This window comes from Pteropus vampyrus, unplaced genomic scaffold, assembly GCF_000151845.1.
Source record: "Pteropus vampyrus isolate Shadow unplaced genomic scaffold, Pvam_2.0 Scaffold54, whole genome shotgun sequence".
Classification (NCBI taxonomy): Eukaryota; Metazoa; Chordata; class Mammalia; order Chiroptera; family Pteropodidae; genus Pteropus; species Pteropus vampyrus.
The window spans coordinates 2708769-2731427 of record NW_011888835.1 but is presented as its reverse complement, the minus strand read 5'-3'; the positions used below and the strand labels follow the sequence as shown (position 1 = coordinate 2731427).

General features: G+C 30.8%; 1 protein-coding gene across 1 annotated transcript in view; it reads left to right on the top strand.

The window, feature by feature from the left end:
- CSMD3 (CUB and Sushi multiple domains 3) overlaps nt 1-22659 on the top strand; it is a 1080109-nt gene that overhangs the window by 424749 nt on the left and 632701 nt on the right. Inside the window, 1 exon segment of the mRNA XM_011360386.2 lies at nt 8310-8397. Coding sequence (XP_011358688.1) covers nt 8310-8397 — 88 coding nt within the window.

Genomic DNA, 22659 nt, shown 5'->3' with positions numbered 1-22659 from the left:
AAAATATCCATAATTTGAATATCCATAATTGGGTAAAATGGCAAGTCACAGTAAAACGATCATCTTAAACTAACAAAAAAGCAGTTTTGCTTTTTTAAAATTTATGACATGAATAAAACCTAATTGTTTCAACCTACTGTTTCAGCCTATCATCCCTACCTTTAAACCTCATAAAAAGCAATATGTAAAATTTCAAATTATAATTGAGGAGTTAATTATATCCCTTGCATTCTGGTTCATGCTGGTTTTTTGAAAGAAAATAATTGAAATTTAAATATGTTATTAGATCAGATTGCATAACTTTTTTTAATTAGCGAAGTTTCAATTAAGTAGATTTTCTTTATTTCACTTGATGTCATTAAAAATTTAAATAGTCTTCTGAACTATTGTTTATTGCTTTTAAAAATGAGATAGCAATTGTAGTGAATCAAATAATTTATATTAAAAAGGAAATGATTTTTTTCTTCATCTAGAATAATTGAAAAAATGGTTTTAAAATGTTTCAAGTTACTTTATTGAATTTATTATTTTTAGGCAAATCCAGTCATATCTGTTTTAATATAGTACACAGTGAATTATGCCAGTATCGAATGATTTTGATTTCTGATATCAACATCTCAAAAGTAGTAGCAATATATTTTAAATGAACTCCAAATAGTTGTAATTCACTTTCATAAATTTTATTCACTATGGACTGACATCAATCAAATTGTCAAAAGCAATGACTATGAAAGAAAAGATTAACAGAAATGCTAAAATGTATTTTAATTTTTCCAGTTATTCCATTTTATTAAACATGTCCTGGTATTTCAATTATGCTGAATTAACTGAAAAATACATTAGTTTATTTTAAAGACCAAGTTCATTAAATTCTTTCTACTTTTATGTCTTAATATTTTAATTTTTGTAGTTTAATTTATTTCATAACATTTGATTAATTCAAATGGGTTTATGATAAAGTGTTAATTCTTTACTCTCATATAAAAACTTGGATAGAATTTAAAAATACCTATACATATATGCAGGATTCTCCCTCTACAACACTAAAATCCTTCTTTACTGCTCGGCATTTTACTTAGTAATTATATTGCTAATTTTTCTTTTTAAATTTTCTTCTGGGTAATCTATATCAGGTTAAGAAAGCAGTTTCTTTAACTTGAGTAAATCCATGCTAACAAAATTTGTTAACTTGAATTTTATTTTAAAATTGTATATCCTGATACATGTTTTTGTTTGTTTTCTTAACTAGTGAAAAAGGCCATAGATTTTAAATCTAGAGGATTTAAATTGTTTCCAGGGAAAGACAACAGCAACAAGTTTTCTATCTGTGAGTGTACTCCTTTTTCGTTACTTTCTCTAGTGCAAGAGTGAAGTTTGTAATGTCTGTGTGTTTGTGTGTGTTTTATAAAACTATTTGTATATTTATCAAATTAACTGCATTAATATCTATATAACATGCATGATTATTATTCAACATTTTCTTGTATTTAAATGTATATTGAATTAATGGGTTAATATGGTAAACTCCTAAGATCAGATTAATTTAAAATGTAAAAAATCTCTTTTGATCTGCAATGTTGAGAACATCCTAATATTGTAATTCTAAGATGTGAGTTAAAAAAAATGAGTGAAATTCCTTAAATTAGTGATTTCTCTTAGGATTTTTGTTTGAACATATCTAAATTTCAACATAATTATTTTCCTAAGGAAAAATTCTTTTAATAGCAATTTTTCATTTAAGGAAAAAAGATATTCTTAACTTGAGTTATAACATCCAAACCTTTAAGTCAGTAGTCTTTTGTGAAGTAATTATAAAGTTCATCCATGAATCTGATTAAGAATCACTGGACGTGCATTCATGTGTATTACCATAAATTAACATAAAATAAAAATTTTTGGCGGGTATGCAGTTTTGTAGTATAAGTCAATAGCAGCTTGTGGAAATTCCTGCCCTGCTGTTCATGCAGATACATATAAATTTTGAAAGAAGCCACTCATGATGCGATATCTGACTTTTAAAATGACATATTGATAGTAGATTATTGTAAATAATGTGTTATTTTTAACAGGAGTGCATATTTTAGCATTATTATTTTTATTCATTTTCAAATCAACTGATGAAATGAGTTCATAACGATTTCTTTAACAAAAATCATTCATTATAGTTATATCAGAAAAGTGTTTCACCTAAATATTTGTTGACTGGTATATATAACAGTAAATGACACAATTAGAACAATTATATCAATTATCAAGAAACAAATTTGGAGCCTGTATGTTATAAAATATTTAGTATCATAATTTTAAAATGTGATGTTAGATATGGGAATACTAAACCCAAAATAGCAATATCAATTGGAAATTTTTGATCAAATTGAAAAGCACTAAACAGTCTATTTTAAAGTATTTAACTGTATAATAATTTCTTGTAATATTTTTTGAGTTAAAAACACATTTTCAAGATTGATATAAACATTTTTAAAGTTGATATATCAATTTTTAGGGAAAACAAATAGTGCTATAGTATTTTTCTAATATTAATTATTTAATACATCTTGGAAAGATATTTTTCCTACAAAAGAAAATATAAACAGAAAAAGATGAAATTATTATGACATCAAATTCCATTATGTTAACATGAAATAAAAGTTGACTGATTGAAGACTTAAATATTAGGTTCACTACCTTTATTTCTAATTTTTTTTCCGGCCAATATATTTATTTGCAATTCTAAGTGGAATTATAAACTATGACTGTTTCATCCTTTCCCCATTTTGGCTATACTGTTATTTTATATGTTGCATGCTTCATACTTTAAATGTCCTGGGAAATTCCAGCTACTTATACTAAAATAGGTAAGATTTATTAAGGTTTCAAGATGTATGTAATTCTCTATACTTGGTATATTGCCTAGTGGGCATATATATTATTTTTATTGTTTTTGTGCAGGGATTATGAGAGTGATCAAGAAAGGAAGCAGACATAACAATGCATCTGGGGAAAAACCTGTGTTTAAAAAAACAAATTTTATTTAAAGAATGTTTGTTCTAAAATTGTGGAGAAAGTTAATAGGCCAAAAAAAGTTAATTGCAATGCAAAAACAAAATGTTAATTTACTTAATAATATTAAAACAAATTTTACATTTATCCATTACATTTTATGTTAGAGATGAGAAGTATTCTTGTTATATTGTTTTAATTTTTATCATTATTGTGTATCTGTTATCAAGTAAGCATTTGGATCTTCACCTCCTTGATATCATTTGTTGAACAGGGCCAAATAATTTTAGAAGGAGAGAATTTGTATGTGACACTAATCTTTCAGATGAAAAAAAAAATGAAAAAATATATTTAAGTTGGTGGTCTTTGTAAAAGCAATCAATTCTATTACTGTAACTGCCAAAAGTGAGCTTAAGCATGGAGTACATGAACTATGCATTGTCAAAGCGTATCTTCCTACAATAACACTTTTAAAGTTATAACTAAGAAACAAATTAAGGGATTCAGGAAGCTGCAGGTAGTCTTCATGCAGAGCCTTTGATTGTTTAAATAGAAAATTCTGAGTTTTTTTCCCCCAACTTTAATACTTGAAATTAAAATAGTTTCTACCTATCCATTTATGTTCTTCATCAAAAAGAGTAAGTTTGCCAAGGAAGGAAAAAAATAGATTGGTAAAGAAGTTATGGTTCATATATACAATGGAATATTACTCAGCCATTACAAAAATGAAATCCTAACATTTGCAATGACATGGATAGCCGTAGAGGTTATTATGCTGAGTGAAATAACTCAGACAGAGAAAGATAAATACCATATGAATTCACTTATATGTGGAATCTAAGGAATGAAAAGAACAAACTAATCAAAAACAGACTCACAAATATAGAAGACTCTGGTGAGGGCCAGAGGGGAGGGTATTAGGGGCCTAGGAGAATGGGGTGAAGGGTTAAAAAAGTACAAATTAGTAGTTAATAGATGGTCACAGGGATGGAGAGCATGGTATAGGGAATGCAGTTAGCATTAATGTAATAGCTAAGTGGAGAGCCAGAGGAGAGAAAGAGTAATTAGGGGAGATTGTTTTATTAATTATATAAATGTCTAACCAATATACTGTATACTTGAAACTAATACAATAAAATTTTAAAAAATGTAAAAAATAAAAACAAATTTGTATATTTTAAAATGTTGAATTTAGTTACCCAGAAGTCTTGCCAACTTTTCTGCTGGGCTCTTCTAGAATATTAAGGTATAATTACTAAGAAAGTGTGAGCTTCCTATAACTTATTAATTTCTTCTTATTCAGATCCATGCTTTCATTCATTTACATTATCCATTCATTCCACAATTCTCTTAGAGCTACTTCTCTATGGCAGCACCAAGCTATACTATGAAGATAAAGAGTGAATAAAGTACAGTCTCAGCTGGCAAGGACCCAGCATTTTATTGGGAAGCTCAAAGAGGCAACTTTGTGTGGAATGTAAAGTTAGTATAAAATAACATTCTGTCAATATCCATGATATTTGAATTCAGAACAATATCCAGAAGCACTATATTTTTTAAGGTTGTATAAAAATTAAAATCTAATATAAAAAAATCCAAGAAAGGTAGCAATGTAAGTAGCTGGATGAAACAATGTGGAGATGACTTTTAGTCAGAATTTACTTATTTTTATTTTTTAGGGTAGATTATGCACTAAATAACATCAGAAGACTCAGATAACTTGCTTGTAATAAAAATATTGCATTTTGATGTTGACTAATAATTGTATAGTATTTTCAAGCTAGAACATATAATAATATGGTAAATTAAGATTCCTGTAGCATATTTTATAAATACATGTACTAAAGACACTTCAGTGTTATAAGAAATGACAGTTCATTCAATTTTCAAAACCCTATGCTATCCTTCTCTCTTTTTTCTGCTAATATATGGGGAAAAGGACTCATGTTCTGTTAATAATTAATATAATAATAATAATAATAATAATATCCTTAAAAGTCACAACCAAAGGTTGTTCTCATAGTGATACTCTCTTCAAGGAGCAGCAGCCTGTGCATGTAATTAAACTGTAAAGTACACTCATGTCCTTACTGCTCTGCAAGTTACTATTCTCATTAAAAGAGGTAAAAGTGATAAATCTGTCCAGTTGCTTTAATGACAGTATGTAGTGAAAGCAGCTAATTAAATGAATTCTAACTTCATCTGAATGTCTTGCCATCACTAGTTATGAGCAATTATGAAATATCTAAATACCAAAGAAGTAACAGATCATATACTTTGTTTTTTATTTTTTATTTTAAATGTTTTTAATGAAAGAACATTAAATACGCATATCATGTAGAAGGTCTCCTGTTATCTGTACATTTTAAATCAGTGTGTCTTTCCCATATTGCCAAATTCCAAAAGCAGTGGTTTAAGGAAAGCTTCCAAGTAGAAAAGATAATTGACAATTAAAATCATTAGAACCAGTATTAAGTAAAAATGGTGAAAGTCATAAATATGCTATGCATTTTTAAATGAAATGTTCGGAAAAATGTTTTGAATTTTAATTAGCAATGCCATTTTGTTTTGCTGACCTTTTTGGACAAGATGTAGGGCTCAGGGGTTAAGAGCAGAACTTTTTAAATCAGTCTGCCAAGGTTTAAACCTAGACTTAGGCATTAACTGACAATATGACTTTGGAAATATTTTTAACCTCTTCATACCTCAGTTGCTTCACCTGTAGGAAATGTATAATATTAATATCTACCCTTAAAATTGTTGTGAAGATTAAATGAGTTGATACATGTAAATAGATGTAGAATAGTTCCTGACAAGTAGTTAGTACTATGTAGGTATTAGCTATTATAAAAATTCATATTAACCTAGGCTTACTTTTCAAGGCAATAAATATTTTTATTTTCCAATAATATATACCCAGACCACTTCTGTATTAACTTATAATCTGCACTATACATTTTAATATAATAAAGTAGGTAAATATAGGTCATGCCACTCCTTTTCTTCATCTCTATTCGATGTTCAAAAAGTCACATTTTAATAAGGTATACTAGAGTATTTACAAAAAGCCATTTAAAGATAGGAAAGGGAGTGCTTCCAACAGAAAATATATGATTCATTAAAACAATATACAGGTATTGTTTTTAATAAAACAACTAGGATATATTTACTGAAGATATTAACTCCTATTGAGGCATTGTAGACTTATTAAACTAATTATTAGTTTTTCCCTTATCTTTATCAGGGATATAATATCTTTGTGTATATGACTAAGAAATGTGAAACTGCTCTTTTATAATATGACAATATAATTTAAAATTTAAGTATAAATGTTATGTAAAAAAGAGGATTAAAATAATCTGGGATAAATGAAAGATTGTATTTTGCAAACCTGCGAGACTTGAATCTTGAAAATTAGATAGGATTTTGATAGCTAAATGGGAAGAGAAAGCACAGAGACATGGAGAAAACATAAAGCATAGGATGAACATGGGTGACCAGTAAAACTACAGAATGAAGAAGAATCTTGTTGGATTTGAGTTATGGATGCATCTTTGTGACTAGTTGGAAATACAGTTGAATCCTAGGAACTTGAACAGTAATACAAACTATGTTTAAGGAAGTTTATCCTCTAGTACTCAAGATGGTTTGGAAATGAAGGATAATAAAGTCACAAAAGCATCAGTAAATAGGTTTGGTTTGAGCCTGCACATGAGATGACAGTGGGAATTTTGGTGGTTTATCTAGTAAGTCATTGATAGAGCAAGAAAGGAACTTGGAAAAGATGACAAACCATAGACTGGAAGTCATTAACATTGGATTAATTTTTTAAGTAAATTTTTAAGCCATAATGAAAGTATAAAATATGGATAACTGTGGGCCATTGCCTTTGAATTTGTCCACTACATGTTATATCAGCAAAAGTAAAAGAATAGCCAAAAAAAAAAAAAAAGATAAAGAGAATTTAAATACCAAGTCAACAGAACAAGAAAAGGAAAAATGTCACATGCCCTACATAGACTAGCGAATATATAATAAAGTTGGCAATAAGAGTTTTGTTGGGGATATTTAGGAAAGTGAGTTTTATAGAATGAAGAACACAAATGTAAAATTTCATATCTAATTGAAAATATGACATCTTTACCAGAGCCATGACTGCTGGGTCATCATCTGACCGTTGTCTTGCTATCTGATAAATCACTCTGAACTAAATGATGCAAAGACTCATTGGTTCTCAACATTGACTCTACCACTGACTCTACCTTAAGGATTATTAAAAAAACAAACAAACAAAAAAAACCCCTATACCTGGGGTTCTACCCCAGAGTAAATGCATTAGAATATCTGGAAGTAGAAGTAGGTATCGCTATTCTTTAAAAGGAAGCCCCAAAGGTGATTCTAATGCACATTGTAAGACGAGAACCATTACAAGATTTATATTTTTTCATTCTGAAGTCTCTACTTAGGTACTGTTTTTTTTCTTAAAAGGAGTAGATAAGTCGATGAAGAGCAAAATAGAAGTTATTCTCCAGTTTACTATAAAATTGAATTTATGAAACAGTTTCACATATTTCAGAATTATCTGGTTTAATAATCTTCCCATTAAAAAATTTATCTTGGGAATTTATCCAATGTGATCATATTCACTGAACATATTAATTAATCTTTGATTAACAGAATGTTCTGGAAAAAAAATAAAAATAAAATATATACCCTGGCTAAGTTAAACATAGTCATGGATATTGCTAACGGGTAAAGCCATTATTTAGGTTTTCAATATCATATCATAATTCAAGAAGGTACTTGGTAAATACTTTTATTTTGACATTGACAGACTAAATTGCTTTGTTATGTACCATATAAGAAATGCTAATAACTTTAAACTTTTTTTCATAGGGTCTTATTTTTCTATTACAACTTTAAAAATAACAGGACCCAATAACACTGTTGTAACTGGTGGTGATATCTTTACTGCCAATAATTAACGGAGACTGTGGCACTGATACCCTGGGAATGCATTTCCAGAGATTTCACAACTTGATAGTAATTAAAAATAAAGTTTTAACTGTTGGTGTGTTAATATTCAGAATAGTATGTCATTGAATGTGAATACCAAATTTAATTTTTATAGATCTATAAATGGAAAAAAAATATTTTCTATCTTGTTTTGGGTTATCAAATTCTGTATTTAAACTAGTGATTATAATAAAAAATACAATAATGTATTTATGTAAATTTTAAAATTAATATCTGTAATTTTCTAATTATACGTTTTGATTCCTTTTTTTTTCTTTTTTCTGTTGTTACAGTAAATGAGGGAGGTATTAAAACAGCTTCCAATTTATGTCCAGATCCAGGTGAACCAGAAAATGGGAAGAGAGTTGGATCAGATTTTAGGTAATATTTTAAATTATTTATTTCATTATTTATTTAGTTAAAGTTTATTTTAATTTAAATTCTAAAAATGATAACATGGAGATAAATACATGGTGTATTACAACTGTAACAGGTAGATTTCATTGATATGTTACTACTAATAATATTTTATTAATTTAATGTGGTAAATAACATCAACTTTTTAAGGATACTTTTTGGAGTTTAAATTATTACTTTTTGATCATGTACTTAGTGGGAAAAAAACAGGAGTTGGATTTGAACGACATGTGTTTAAATTAGAATTTTACTGCTTATTAGTTGTTCAATCTTGGATAAGTCACTCAATTCTTTCTGCCCGTATTCCTCTTCTGTAACATGTAAATCACATTTGTCATATGCAATGACGAGTTTCAGATCAGATACTATCTGTGAAAGCTTCCTGCAAATGTCATATAAGCATTTTATACATATTTCTAGAAGTAAACCTAACTTGAATATGCTTCATCTTTGTCTTAAAATAGTATTTTATTAATTTTAAATTAAGTTTACTAATATCCTAGAGAGTGTATGTAGTAAACTCTGGTAGCCATTATTTTACAGAGCTATTAAATAGTATTTTTAAAATACTGAATTTTCAGTAGTCCTCTAATTATTGCATTTAAAAATTAAAGATACTTAAAAATTTTATAAAATACTAAATAATACTAAGCAACTTTATTAAAACTCACCTAAATCTTTCAGCCTCCATAATTAAAAATGATAATTCATAAGCTCCAAAGAGGTAAGCAATTGACATGGCTTCTTTATTTATTATGAAATTCCATTAGGTATTTATTATTTTATCACCACTTTATGAATGAGGAAACTGAAGTTCTGCTTATCAAGCAGATAATTTGATTGAATTGGATTTGAACTCATTACATCCTAAATCTAAAACCTGATCTTTTAATCACTATATTACATTGTGCTTTGAAGTCAAATTTCATTCAAATCCCATCCTTGCCATAAACTATCTTTTCACCAAGTTTATTTTCTCAGATTTACAAATGAGATTAAAAATATTTATCCCATAAAATTTTAGGGCACGATTAAATGAGATTAATGTATGCATGTTAGTAATCATAAAGCTTGAGACAAAATAAGTACTCATTGCTACCTGCTATTATAATATATATAAAATGATTACTATTACTATTAATATTTACTTGACCCCACTGTTTGTAAAAATACATGGTGTATTGGAAATAGACTTAATATAAAAGTAATACAGTGAGTTTAATTACCATCAAGTGTAGTGCATTTTAAATCTTAAGATCATCTTTCCATCAGGTTTCAAGTACCAGGATCGATGTTAGGCATCAAGAAGCTCACCATCAAACTAAGATATAATATAGTCATTATAATTTAAGAATGTATGAAATGTTATGGAAGCACAGAGGAGGTATGGTATTTTGGGGGTCTAGGAGATAAGGGTCACAGAAGGCTAACATTGAACTAAGTTCTAAGGGATTATTAGAATCTAGTATAGACAGGAAGAGAAATTCAGAGAACATTTATACATTCATTATCTACATATATTTCTTGCCCATTATATGCCTGACCTTATACTAGGAATAGATAAAGCACACAAAAGCAGACGTAGTACATACATCCCATAGCTCTTAGGATTTAATAGCAGGAAAGAAAATAAGCAATTAAATGAGCACAGGCAGATGTAATAACAAATTTAGAAAAGTACTTTAAAGTCAAAAAAATAAAATTGAAAAATAAGTTTCTGTGAGAGAAAATAAAACCATCCAGGTGGAAGCCCACCCAATTTAACAAGGCCCCACTCTTGTTGATATTGGGAAAATTTTATGCATCTAGCCTACAGAGAAGGAAGAACTTCACATTGAGGAAGAAAAATAAAGTGAATCTAAATTATAGAATGTAAGTGGGAGAAAAACAATGAAGTTGCAGAGATAAGGGGAAACCATATTTCTTCTGCAAAAGGAGAAAATTGGCAATGATTCAGCCTAATATGAATTGAAGATATGTTTTATGTTAAGCACTCAGTGTTTTTAAAATGTGGGAACGAACATTTAAAGATCAGGAAATTTCACACACACACACACACACACACACACACACACACACACACACACACAATTTTTTTTATTTCCTTAGACTTGGCAACTGAAACGAATGTACCATCATGGCAACATCTGCTGGAACTAATAAACAGCTGCTTCCTATAAGCTGAGCAAGCTCTTTTCTGGTTCACCATGGTTACCCCTAAGCTACTTCACTCATTTAGGTCACCTACCTATTATGGGAAGCTGCAAAGAGTCGAAAGAGAGTGATTTGGTTCACTTTATATTTTCGGTAGATCATGCTTTATATTTTAGGTAGATGGATTGAAGAAAATAAGTTTTAGTTAGAAGACTACTTTAGGAGTCTAGCTGTAGCTGGTGGAGACTTGGACTATGATAACGACAGTAAACTAGACAGATTCAAGATATCTTTTGAAGATAAAATTCTCAATATCCAATAACTTAATGTGGAAAGTAAGAAAAAAATAAGGGATGATACCTAATTTTTTGGGCTTGAACATCATTAGAATGGAGTAAATGATAATATTTAATTGGGTGGAACTCTAGTGGTTTGAAGAGAAAAATCAAGAGTTTGGTTTTGAGATTGTAAACTTCCAGTAACTTAGAGATTTTCAAGTCGGTATTAAGTTTGTAGTTGAACATATTTGAAGTTCAGAGATAGTCAGGAATCATCAGTATTAGATATCATAAAAAATATTAAAGCAACATGAGCAGATGACATTAATTATACTACATAGTAAGACAAGAGTTTCTATGACATAGTCGCAAAGATCTATCTTACGAGGAGCTAGCAAACCATGGTCATGAGTGGTGATAGAATAGGAGTGAGTGAAGCAAGAAAAGAAAGCCCTTTAAAAGAGATTGAGGGGTATTGATACTATTGAAAAATTTTAAATGATGAGGACAGAATACTGTCTCTTTAATCAACTCCCCCACACCTGGAAGCAAGACTGGTTGTTAGATTGAAGTACCAGTCTCTGCCCCACGATTATAAATGGTTTCGTTGTCTTTTAGAAACTTTTCTAAGTATGATGTTATTGGAATCAGAAATATGATTATTTATATTTCTGTATTCCTGATAAGAGGAGTTCCATAAATGTAATGAATTGAATTGATGAAAACAGCAAAACTATAGCTTCAGCATTTTTCCATTAATTTCTCTGGTCGTCTGACCTTATAGCAGTCCTTCAAACTCATTATATTACTAAATGAGTTATAGGCAGCGGTTGCTAAAACAAAAGCATTCTTCTATGTAAATAATCAATATTTTTTATAATCACTGAGAAAATATATAAGAAAAAATTTAGAGAAGTAAGGTATCTTATGGGACTTGCTATATTTTGCTTACCATTTTGTCCTCTAATCTCCAAGGTGAGAATCCCAGCAGCTGTGTTTTGAAATCTTGAAAGCTTTATTTCTAATTTGAAGTGCCTATGGAGCATAAAAGGGAGAAATGCTGCCAAAGAGATAATAGAAGCTGCCAGCAATTTCAGTTTTGAAAAATAAATTAAAAATTTAAATGTCTCTAAAAATTATAACCAAATGTCTAGGAAAGCTCAGGTTCCAGAATTCTTATGCAGAGTTGGTTTTGTTGATGATTTCTTTTGCCGTGAAGAAGATTTTTAGTTTGATATAGTCCCATTCATTTATTTTTGTTTTTACTTCCCTTTCCTTTGAAGTCAAATTCATAAAATCCTCTCAAAAATGAGTTTAGTACCTATATTTTCTTTTATTCGATTTATTGTTTCAGGTCTTATGTTTAGGTCTTTGATCCATTTTGAGTTAATTTTTGTGTATGGTTACAGATAGCAGTCTAGTTTCATTCTTTTCCATGTGGCTTTCTAATTTATTGAAGATGTTTTCTTTTCCCCATATTATATTATTGCCTCCTATGTTGACAGTTATTTGTGCATAAATATTTGGGTTTATTTCTGGGCTCTCAATTCTGTTCCATTGGTCTGTGTATCTGTTTTTCTGCCAATACCGTGCTATTTTGGTTATTGTCACTTTGTAGTTTAATTTGAAATCGGCAGTGTGATACCGTCAGCCTTTCTTTTTTCTCAGGATTGCTTTGGCTATTTGGGATCTTTTGTGATTGCGTACAAATCTTGTGCTTTTCTGTTCTATTTCTTTAACTCTTTTCCCATTTAGGAAAAGAAAAAGTGCAGCTCACTACCAGTGTTCATTTAACATCATGCATAAGAATACTATGTTTTCTAGGATTTTCTCAGACATTTCAGTGACTGAGAATTACTATATTTTGTAAATGCAAATACCCCTACTAAAAACGAACGTTTTAAATAGAATGTTGTCATTTATTTTCAAAGACTATCAGTATACTAGAGTGATGCGAAAATAACAATAAAAGCGAGAAATCTTGTGACAAACTTTGGGGGTAAGGTTAGGACTGTAATTTACAAGTTATGCTGCAGCTGTAAGCATTGCCAGCTAGTATTCTTGGGTCAAATGGGAAATTAGTTAAAAAAATGCCATTGGGGTTTTGATGGGAATTGCATTAAATCTCTGTATTGCTCTGGATAATATGACCCTGTTAACTATGTTGATTCTTTCAATTCATGAACATGGGGTATCTTTCCATTTCTGTGTGTCTCAATTTTTTTTAATAATGTCTTGTAGTTTTCATATGTTTTTTTAAGTTTATTCCTAGGTACTTTATTATTTTTGTTGCAATTGCAAAATGAATTATTTTTTCCAAAGAAATGGAGAAGAGACAATAATTCCTAACTCATTTAGGAGACCCTGATGTCAAAACCTGGTAAGGATAACACAAAAAATGAAAACTACAGACCAATAGATGCAAAAATCCTAAACAAAATACTAGCAAATCAAATACAACACATTTAAAAGATTATACATCACAATCAAGTGGGGTTCATTCTAGGGGTGCAAGGATGGTTCAACATACACAAATATACAACATACACGTATGATACACCACATAAACAAAGGATAAAAATCACATGATCATATCAATAGATGCAGAAAAATATTCTATTTCTTGAAGGCAGATGGCATCATTTTATTTTTCAATCGATAAGCCAGAAACACTTTAGATGCTTAAGAAAAGCTTCCTGAGTTGAATTTAAGTAAACCTGCACTACAACCTTTCTCTTCTGTTATATTTTAACCAGTGCAATTAATACTTATCTGACTGTTATTATCCATATAGAAAGCTATTTCTGACCTGAGAAGGTTCTTTAAAAGATGTATTACTTTACCTGAAAACAAAGAGTAATGAAAGCATAAATGTTCTGTTGTTGCTTGAATCCTAGACTGTTCAAGACAATAGTGCCATATTAAAACTAGCCCTTATTTTAAATAAATAAATAAATAAATAACTTTTAAGTTGCATAACTATATTGAAGAAATAGTGGGAATTAGTTTTTGAAAATTATTCTAATTATGTTATCTAAGGTGATAGGATGTTTAAGAAATGTGACTTGTGAAAATAAGCAACATAGGCAGTCTACAAAATAACATGCAAAATAAAACTTAGTACTCTCCATATTTTCTGAGGAGATTAGCACTTTATATACACTTGACTACTTTATATTCATGGTCTCTTCATTACTGGAGGGGAAAAGCAAGTTGTTATTGAAATGTTATGATAAAAATAATAAGCAAAGGTGATTTAAGGAACAGTTTGAGGCTACAAATAATTCAAATTATGGAAACTTTCATTGTAATAAAGTTTAAAATATATTTGTTCAGAATTATATTAAACTGTTGCATTTAAGAAATGGTTTTTGATGAATAAAACTATAGATAAAGCAAATCTTTCCACTTGTGTAATGTGGGGATACTTTGCTTATACTAAGAGTAATTCCAAATCTGAAAAAAAAATGAGATTATTTATTTTGTTTTATGCCATACATTATTAAATAACAATTTTTTGAAAAAATAAGTTATAATAACAATAAATATTAAGGGTCTCTTTTAGTGTGACCGTCAATAATAAGGAAAACGAATTCATATGTCAGATCTGTCAAATTTTCTCATGCTACATTTAAACAGTTACTCAGATTTAGTATTCTCTAACTTTCCATAGAAAAACACTCAGCTTTATTAAGTATATGTTATTTTCATTAAAGAAAATACCCTTATTAAGATGGAAATACCATGTGAATGGAACAAAGTAGAAGAAGTGATATAACTTTAGTTATGTAATATGAGTTGGCTTGTAGTGATAAGAGAAAAAATAGGAAATAAAACAATAAGAGATGTTTAAGTAATGACAGTGTTTTTAGTTTAAAGGAGATAGATAACATAAGAGATTTGGGGTATGAGTAAAAATAAAAAAACCTAACAAATCACTGATAAACCAAATATAGAAACAGAAGGAGAGGATTTACAGGTGTTGTAGTTTAAATTAGTGTTTTCCTTATAAAAAGCTCTTTGTAGAATTAACCACTCTTAATTGCACTCCTCCATATCAAAATTATTAGAAAGTTCTCTTGATTCTATTTCCAAAGATACAGAAATATATCCAGCATTCTCCATTTCAATTAAAACCTTCCTAATTCAAGCCACTATCATCTATCTCTCCCTTGAACCATTAATACAGCCCTAAATGATCTCTCTACTACCATTGTCATCTATGATGCATACAACACCATACAGCAGTCAGAGTGATCTTTTGACGACAGATTACATCATATTACTTCTCTGCTTAAACTCCACCAATGACTTCCTCCTTGAACTTCGAATAAAACCTATAGTCTTAAAAAGAATCTTTACAGAACCTATTCTGTTTCTTCCAGAACTTGTTCTGTTTCTTTCTCACTGAGCTCATTTTGGATCCTTCTCCCTATCTCCCACTCTGATCCAGATATCCTGGCCTCTTTTCTGTTTTTGAAACATGTCTAGCTTATTCCCACCTGAGGCCCTTTCTGGCAGATCCCTATATCAGTAACTGTCTTATTGTTATTAAGATATCAGATTAAATGTAACCTTTCCAAAGAGCCATTTCTGCTTCCAGTTCTCATTCTCTCTCTCTGATGTCATTTCTACATAGTACTTGTCATCTGATACTATTCTATTTGTTTATTCATTTGTTTGATATCTTTGTGCTGATCCTCGGTCTGATTCCTCTCAAATCAATTTTTTTTTATTTTCTCTACTCTGCTATCATTAGGGGAGTAGTTAGGGGATGAGCTTGCAGATTGGGTTTTCTAGGCTTCTTGCTAACTTTGACCATTCACAGATACTAGCAGGAAACTGAAAGATTAAAGCAGGGAGAATCCAGGGCTTACTTCCTTTCTCTGCAGTGGGTGGCTGTAGCCCCTGGACATGGTAGGCTCAATGAGATTGTCACGTTTTTTTTAAAACAAGTAAATTTATCTCCTGTGTTCCAGTTACACTAATCTCTGAGTACTACACTGTCTAAGTGTCTCAGCTCTTTCACTGCCTAACTGTAACCAATATCTTGTATTAAATTTCCTCCTTTGGAAAGGCTTAATTTGATTTCTGCTCTCCACTTAGACCCTCACTGATAGAGTTTGTCTCTCCCACTAAAATATAAGCTTAATGAGAACAGGACCTGTCCTGTCTTGCTTATCTATTTTTTCCCATGCTTATAATGTGTGATTTAAAAAAGAAAAACATTTTTTTTGCCTACCCTTGGAGACTGAGATAATTGTAGCTAACATAATGAGTTCAACAACTCTTCAATAGTATATAGGAAAGGCTTTTATCAATACGTATTTTAGAATATAGAGATCTCATAGTAGATAAAAGTTTCAAGTAGTTTTTTTCTACTGTATATCCATTTCCTACATTCCTTTTTCCAAAGTACTTAGGCAAATATAGAAAGAGAAGGTGGACTATAAAACTGAACTAGGTCTATAGACATTGCAAGAGTCATTTAATTTAATGAACATTTACCGAATGCCTATAATGTGCCAGGCATTATGCCAGTTGCTATAGACACAAAGATGAGGAGGATTTTTCAATTGTATGAAAAAAAAAAACAACAGATAAAACTTTATATGTGCAATTAGAACATTTTAGGATAAGGGTGAGGCATGTGTACCGACACAGAGCTTTGTAAACCACACAGCACATTCAGTGCTAGTTTGTATTGCTGAATGTAGAGTACAAAGTGGGGTAGCAGATAAAGCCCTTTGAGGAAATTGCCAAGTAGACAAGGTATTGGGATACATTTTCAATTGACTTAATAGCACAGTGATTTACAATTTACTTCACAAATGCTGTGTAATTTTAAACAAAAAGAGAAAGGCAAAGTGGTTTATCATAAGATAGGCATAAGAATTCCTTTAGATAAATTATTGCAAGTAAGGGAATGCTCAAAAGAAATTTTATAAATAAATCTTTATTTTCTTTAAATAACAAGGCGTCCAGAAGAAATACTTTCTGTAATATATTCCTCTACTCGGCAATGACAATAAAGCCTGAGCCTGTTTCCATCTTTTTAAATCTTTTTTCTCTTCATAATTCTTAGTATATTAGTTGTGAATCTTGTGCCAATTGTCTCACGATGGCAAGGTGGCTACTATTACTCTTGCTCCAGATATCAGTCTTTTAAAGAAGGAAGAAAGACTAATAGCAAAGAGTTTTCTCTTTTTGAGATTTGATATTTTTGTTCAGGAAGAAAAGTTCTAGCCAACTTTCATTTCATTAGGCAGAAATGGTTGATATATGCACCTTTAAATAATCACTAGCCTAATGGAATGAGATCAACATAACTGTTTTAAATTAATGTGAGTCTTCTCTAGAGATGGCACAGAGCTCAAGAACATCTACTCATATCCCGAATAAGTCAGGATTCTATTTAAGGAGTAAGGGATAATTGTTAAAAGGTTTCAGATAGAGTCTGCCAGATGTAGACAGCATAAAAAGGCTTTTTATGATTTAGTCTCAACTTTGTTCTAAATCTCATATGTCACCATTCCTGTATCTCTCATCTCTCCCACTCCCACTTTCAACTTCTATATACACATCTGTGCGTATACACACAGACCAAATAGACTTGCTGTATTCTACTCTTGTGGTTCCCAGAATCTATCATGTTTGTAACTCATGGGAATTTTTATGCTGTATTTCTTACCTAGAATGTCTTTCTTCTTATTCTTCATTTATTTGTTTTCATTCTTTGCTCAACCTCCAGTTTTAAGCTCAAGTTTCACCCCCGACTAGTCTTTATTAGGTGTCTACCTTTATTCTTTCATAGCAGTGTCCACACTTAAAATATTTTAGCACATTTTTTTTTCTATTTGTCTCCCTGTATATACCCATAAACACCTTGAGAATAGTCTCATATACTTTTTTCAATATTGGATCTTCTGCATCCTCTTTGCATGCTACCTAACATATATCAAAGATTGCAATAATCATGGCTAGCAAGCTCTCTGTTTTGTTAAGCATGCATGTTACTTATGAAAAACATCCTTTTAGAATATAAATAGTTTTAATCAAGCATATGCTTACCTATTTGCAATGAAATTTTGAAATTTTGACCTCGATTATAAGATATTTGAGGTTGTTACTCTTACATAAGCACTCAATGACTGTATATTGAATTAATAGATTCATGAATAAATGTTTATAAGTATAGAATTTATGTTTTGGATGACTAAATAGATGGTGGTACTAGGCACTAAAATTAGAAATAAAGGAAGAGGAATGGTTCTCAAGGTAAAGGTGAGTTTAGTTTGACACAAATTTCTGATCTTTCTGTGAAACATTCGGGTGGTTAGAGAAAGAGATCAAGGCAAGAGATACAGATTTGTAAGACAGAGACCGAAGCCACGTGCAGCGGATGCACTGGGTGCCCTGCTGTATCCCGGAGGGCTGGCCTCCTCTGGTGGTAATGGAGAGTGACTGCTAATGGGTATGGGAGAGTTAATTTTGAGGTGATAAAAATATTCTGAAATTAGATAGTGGTGATTTTGTGTTAATTTGTGAATACACTAAACCCCAGCAAATTTTACACTTTAAAAAAGTGAAAACAAAACAAAACAAAACAAAAAAACTACCAGTGAGAGGGTGACTAGGTAGGAATCTGTAAGGATGGATTGGTACATGTGTGGTAGGGGGTCAGGTAGGTTGCCATGATGGAGATGAGTGTAGCTTGTGGAAGATAAAATGAAAAGGTTGGAAGCGGCCAGACCATGAGTGATGCTTATTTTACATCCCAAAGATTTTTACACTTTATCCAGAAAGCAATATGTAACCTCTGTAGAGCTTTTCACATGATACCTAATAATAGCTATTGTTTCTAAAATATATTCAGACCAGGTGCTTGCTTTATTGCTAGACCTACTTGGCCCTGAGCTAACCCTAAGTTGTTGATTCTCAAGCCTCTTCCTTTATTGAGATCATCTAAAAAATTCAGTATAAAAATTAAGTTTGTTGATCTTCACCTTCAGACATATGATGTATGGTCAGTATGTCTGAATAAGTAACCCCGCCCCCTCAGGATTGCTGTGTGGATGGCCCCAGCCTCACGTTGTACACTGCTGTACAAAAAGAAATAGAGCCATAATATGGAGTATAGTGTTTTAGCACAAAAAGTTCCCAGTTGTTTTGGATCACAGTGCCCTTAGAGTTTGTCTTTTTTTTTTTTTCCCATGACTTTGCAGACCCAAAGAAATACTTAACACTTGTATTTATTAAGTAGTTTTGTCTTATGGTTATATGTTCTTAACAATTTAGCGCTGTCGTGCACCACAGTTCTCAAACCTGGGAATCAGATTGGGTGTCACCAATCTTATTTTCTATTCCACAGTGAAAGGTGTGGTACTTGCTTTTTATCACAGCAGCTGCTGAAAATGCAGCCTCACAAAGATACGATGCTATTCAAAGAAGTATATCTAATGTTGAAACTGTAAATTATCTCAAGCTAGTGGATTGTACAATGCATGATAGATGTCTGTGTTTTCTTCAAAAATTTGAAGTACATTACAGCCTCTGTGTGTTCACTGCAGCAACCTGATGTGCCCAGCACAGTTTGAGAACTGCAATTTTAGCCTGTAAGGAAAGGCAGAAAAAAAAATCGGTAAAAACGAATGATGGCACTTTTATTTTGTATTTTAGTAAGACCTGTTGCATGAACCAGCTATTTCTCCATCTGTTGTCTGAGTCCAGATAAACAATATATATGGTATTTGTAAGTACACCGCAGAATGTCAGCAAATCTCTCCAGGTTCCGCATCTAAACTATCATGCCTTATCCTAGGCTTTTCTTTTACTCATGTACTCAGCAAATATCTCCTGTGTACTTATCTAGCAGACACTGGGCTAGACCCTGAGTATAGATGAAAGGATGAATAAGATATTATCCTTATCTCTAAGAGTTTACAGTCTTCAGCTTGTATCTCAGTGATTCATAACAGGTCTCCGCATTGCCCTTTCGTGCACGTCTGTGTGCCTGTCTGCTGTCTGTGGGGTTGTCTTTTAGATTTCCTTTAGCTCTAAACTTTCTACTCCGAGGGCAAAACTGCCTTTAACCAACTCCTCACTAGTATAACATTTATATTCTTGGAACCCACTAATGCTGACATACTGAGAACCAAGTTGACCATGACAGAATTTTGAATTCTTCAAAAATATATAAAATAATGTAATTTTATCATTTATTTTCTCAAACATAATTAATAACATTAAGGTAGCACTCCGCTCACTCATTTCTATTTGCGTAGAAATCATTATGTAGAACTTTTCTCTGATTTATGAGAATCACCGTATGATCCACTCTATTTGTGTTTCTCTAGTTTTGTGCATTATGGTTTCCAACTGACTTAGAAATTGATGGAGAGATAGCAGAAAGATGGTAGATACAGGACCACGTCTTCCCTAACAGTTACAATGTAATACCTAGCAGAAATTAATAAAAATCGAACTGTTCACTGTATATCACATCCCTGTAGAATGCTTGGGACTTATTTTTCTTTTAAAGTTAAGAGAATCCATAACCTAATTCAGAATTGCAGAGCTATTCTTTAAGTCGTACACCACTTGATAATATTTTATATAGCTGTTTGTACATTATTACAGTATCTATTCTTATGGTCTTTCTGAATATTATAGCTGTGAAATAAACCTCAAAAGTTATCTGGTAATTTCCATGTCACTCTATACTCTCTAACTCCTGTTTTGTATATCAGAAAGCTGATACCAAAGCTTGCATTACATTTGCTGAAAGTTTTTTTTTTTTTTAATTTTTTACCTTTTTGTTTTTACAGAAAAGGTATTTTTCCTGCAAGAAGAGACATTAATTGCAAATTTATTTTAATTAGGATTATGCAATTTATATAACATACATATTAGAGGAACTGCCTTATAGCAGTTATTTATGCTAAATGAGAATCATTTAAAAGTTAAACACGCCTAACTTCAAAGTTAGACCCTCTTTATTCATTAAATAGGCAAAAGAACATAAAAAATGATGAAATATTTGAGGTATATTTGTTTTAGCAGATTTACTTTAATAAAAAGTGGCTTGATAAAATGTTATAGCTAGAATGCACCTATGTATAATCTAATCTACTTGAAACTTTTCTCAGTGGACTGTAATGCTGATAAACTGAATGTGAAAAATTGGGTTCATTTTATGTTATAGGCTTAATATAACAGTAGCAACTTTAAATGCCAAATTTGCTTTACTAACATATGCAATAACTTATTATTAATTGTCAGCATATCCATATAGGATTGAAGATACAGATATCAAATGTGGTAGTCAGTGTTCAATCTGAGTTGTCCTTCCAATCTATAAAACATTGAGCAAGTCACAAATAGTGAGGTAGTTGTTTTGCATATTAATCTTTGCTCTTTACATATCACCCACAAAGTGCCTCATGGGTTACTCTTGCATATTTTTATTCCTTTGGTGAAAGAAGAAACAACATTGGTAACTGATACAGGAGTACATCAATGGGATGTTATATAAGTAAGTTCTTTTTAAACTAGAATGCCCTATTCAAATATTCTTAATATTCTTTTAAAAAATTATTGTGAGATTTATTTAACAAACTGATCACCTTGGATAATTTATAACATTGTATATCACAAGGTTCAGTTCATCTATGCCTCTGGAATGTTTTTCTACTCTGAAGTAGATTTGACTTTAACTCTTTAAACCTCCACTTCAATTCCTCTGCGATAGCTGTTGTTAAACACAGGGTCACAGTCATTTGGGGCCTTTTTTACAGTTAATTTGTTATCAACATTAAAATATCGAAGTTTTAAAATAACCAAAACTTTAAAAAATTAGAGACAAATAGGGCTATCTTCATTGTATTTCTTCTTTCATAGCTAATATGAGTGCAGGTGTGCAGGCAGGAGGAGTAGAATAGCAGTGGGTGCAAGAACATGATGCTAACCTTGATTTATTTTGTGACTGTGCCTGTGCAAGGCGTATTTTGGGAATGTGCCCACATGTGATTTTGAAAACATCATGTGGTGGTGACCATTAAGAAGCTTACCCACCCAACACCATGGGCTTAAAACTTTTCAGACTTTAGTTTTCTCACTAATTTTATTTTACATTTTGATTTGCAGGGATTATATAAGCAGATTCTAATTCCTAATTCCATTAGCTGCTCTCTTTTCAATGGTTATAACAATAAAAGTAATGCCAAATATATTATAGCTTTTCAACTGATACTATTTTAAAAGTTTGTTTTTCTCAAATAATTTTAACTCCTTACCTCACGTAAACATTTACATCACAGGATAAAAGTTTTTGTTTAGATTTTAAAATAAATTTTAATTTGTCACTCTAAGTGTGTGTATATTGTGATTTTTCAGAAAATCATGTTACTTCCTAACCCTTTTTATTACATACCTTCAAAGCACAACTTACTAATTTATTCCTTTTTTTTTTTTTCCATCAAAGACTATTGTTATCCTACTGTGTGCCTTTCTCTTACTTTATAACACAGTTATGGATTTGTGTAGTACTTCACTTGTAATATAAAAACACTATACTTATCCAGGATTGAATATCTATAAAAGAGTCATGCTCAATAAAGACATAAAATTTGATCTAGCAAATGTTGAATATAAGGTATAAACAAAACAACAAAAAATAGCACAGAGTGGCAAGGATACATCTCATAGACTCCAGAGAAAAGAAATATCAAGATGAAAGTAAAATTTTTTTTCCTTTTTTCATAACTGTACTAAATTTTAAAATATTGAAATCTTA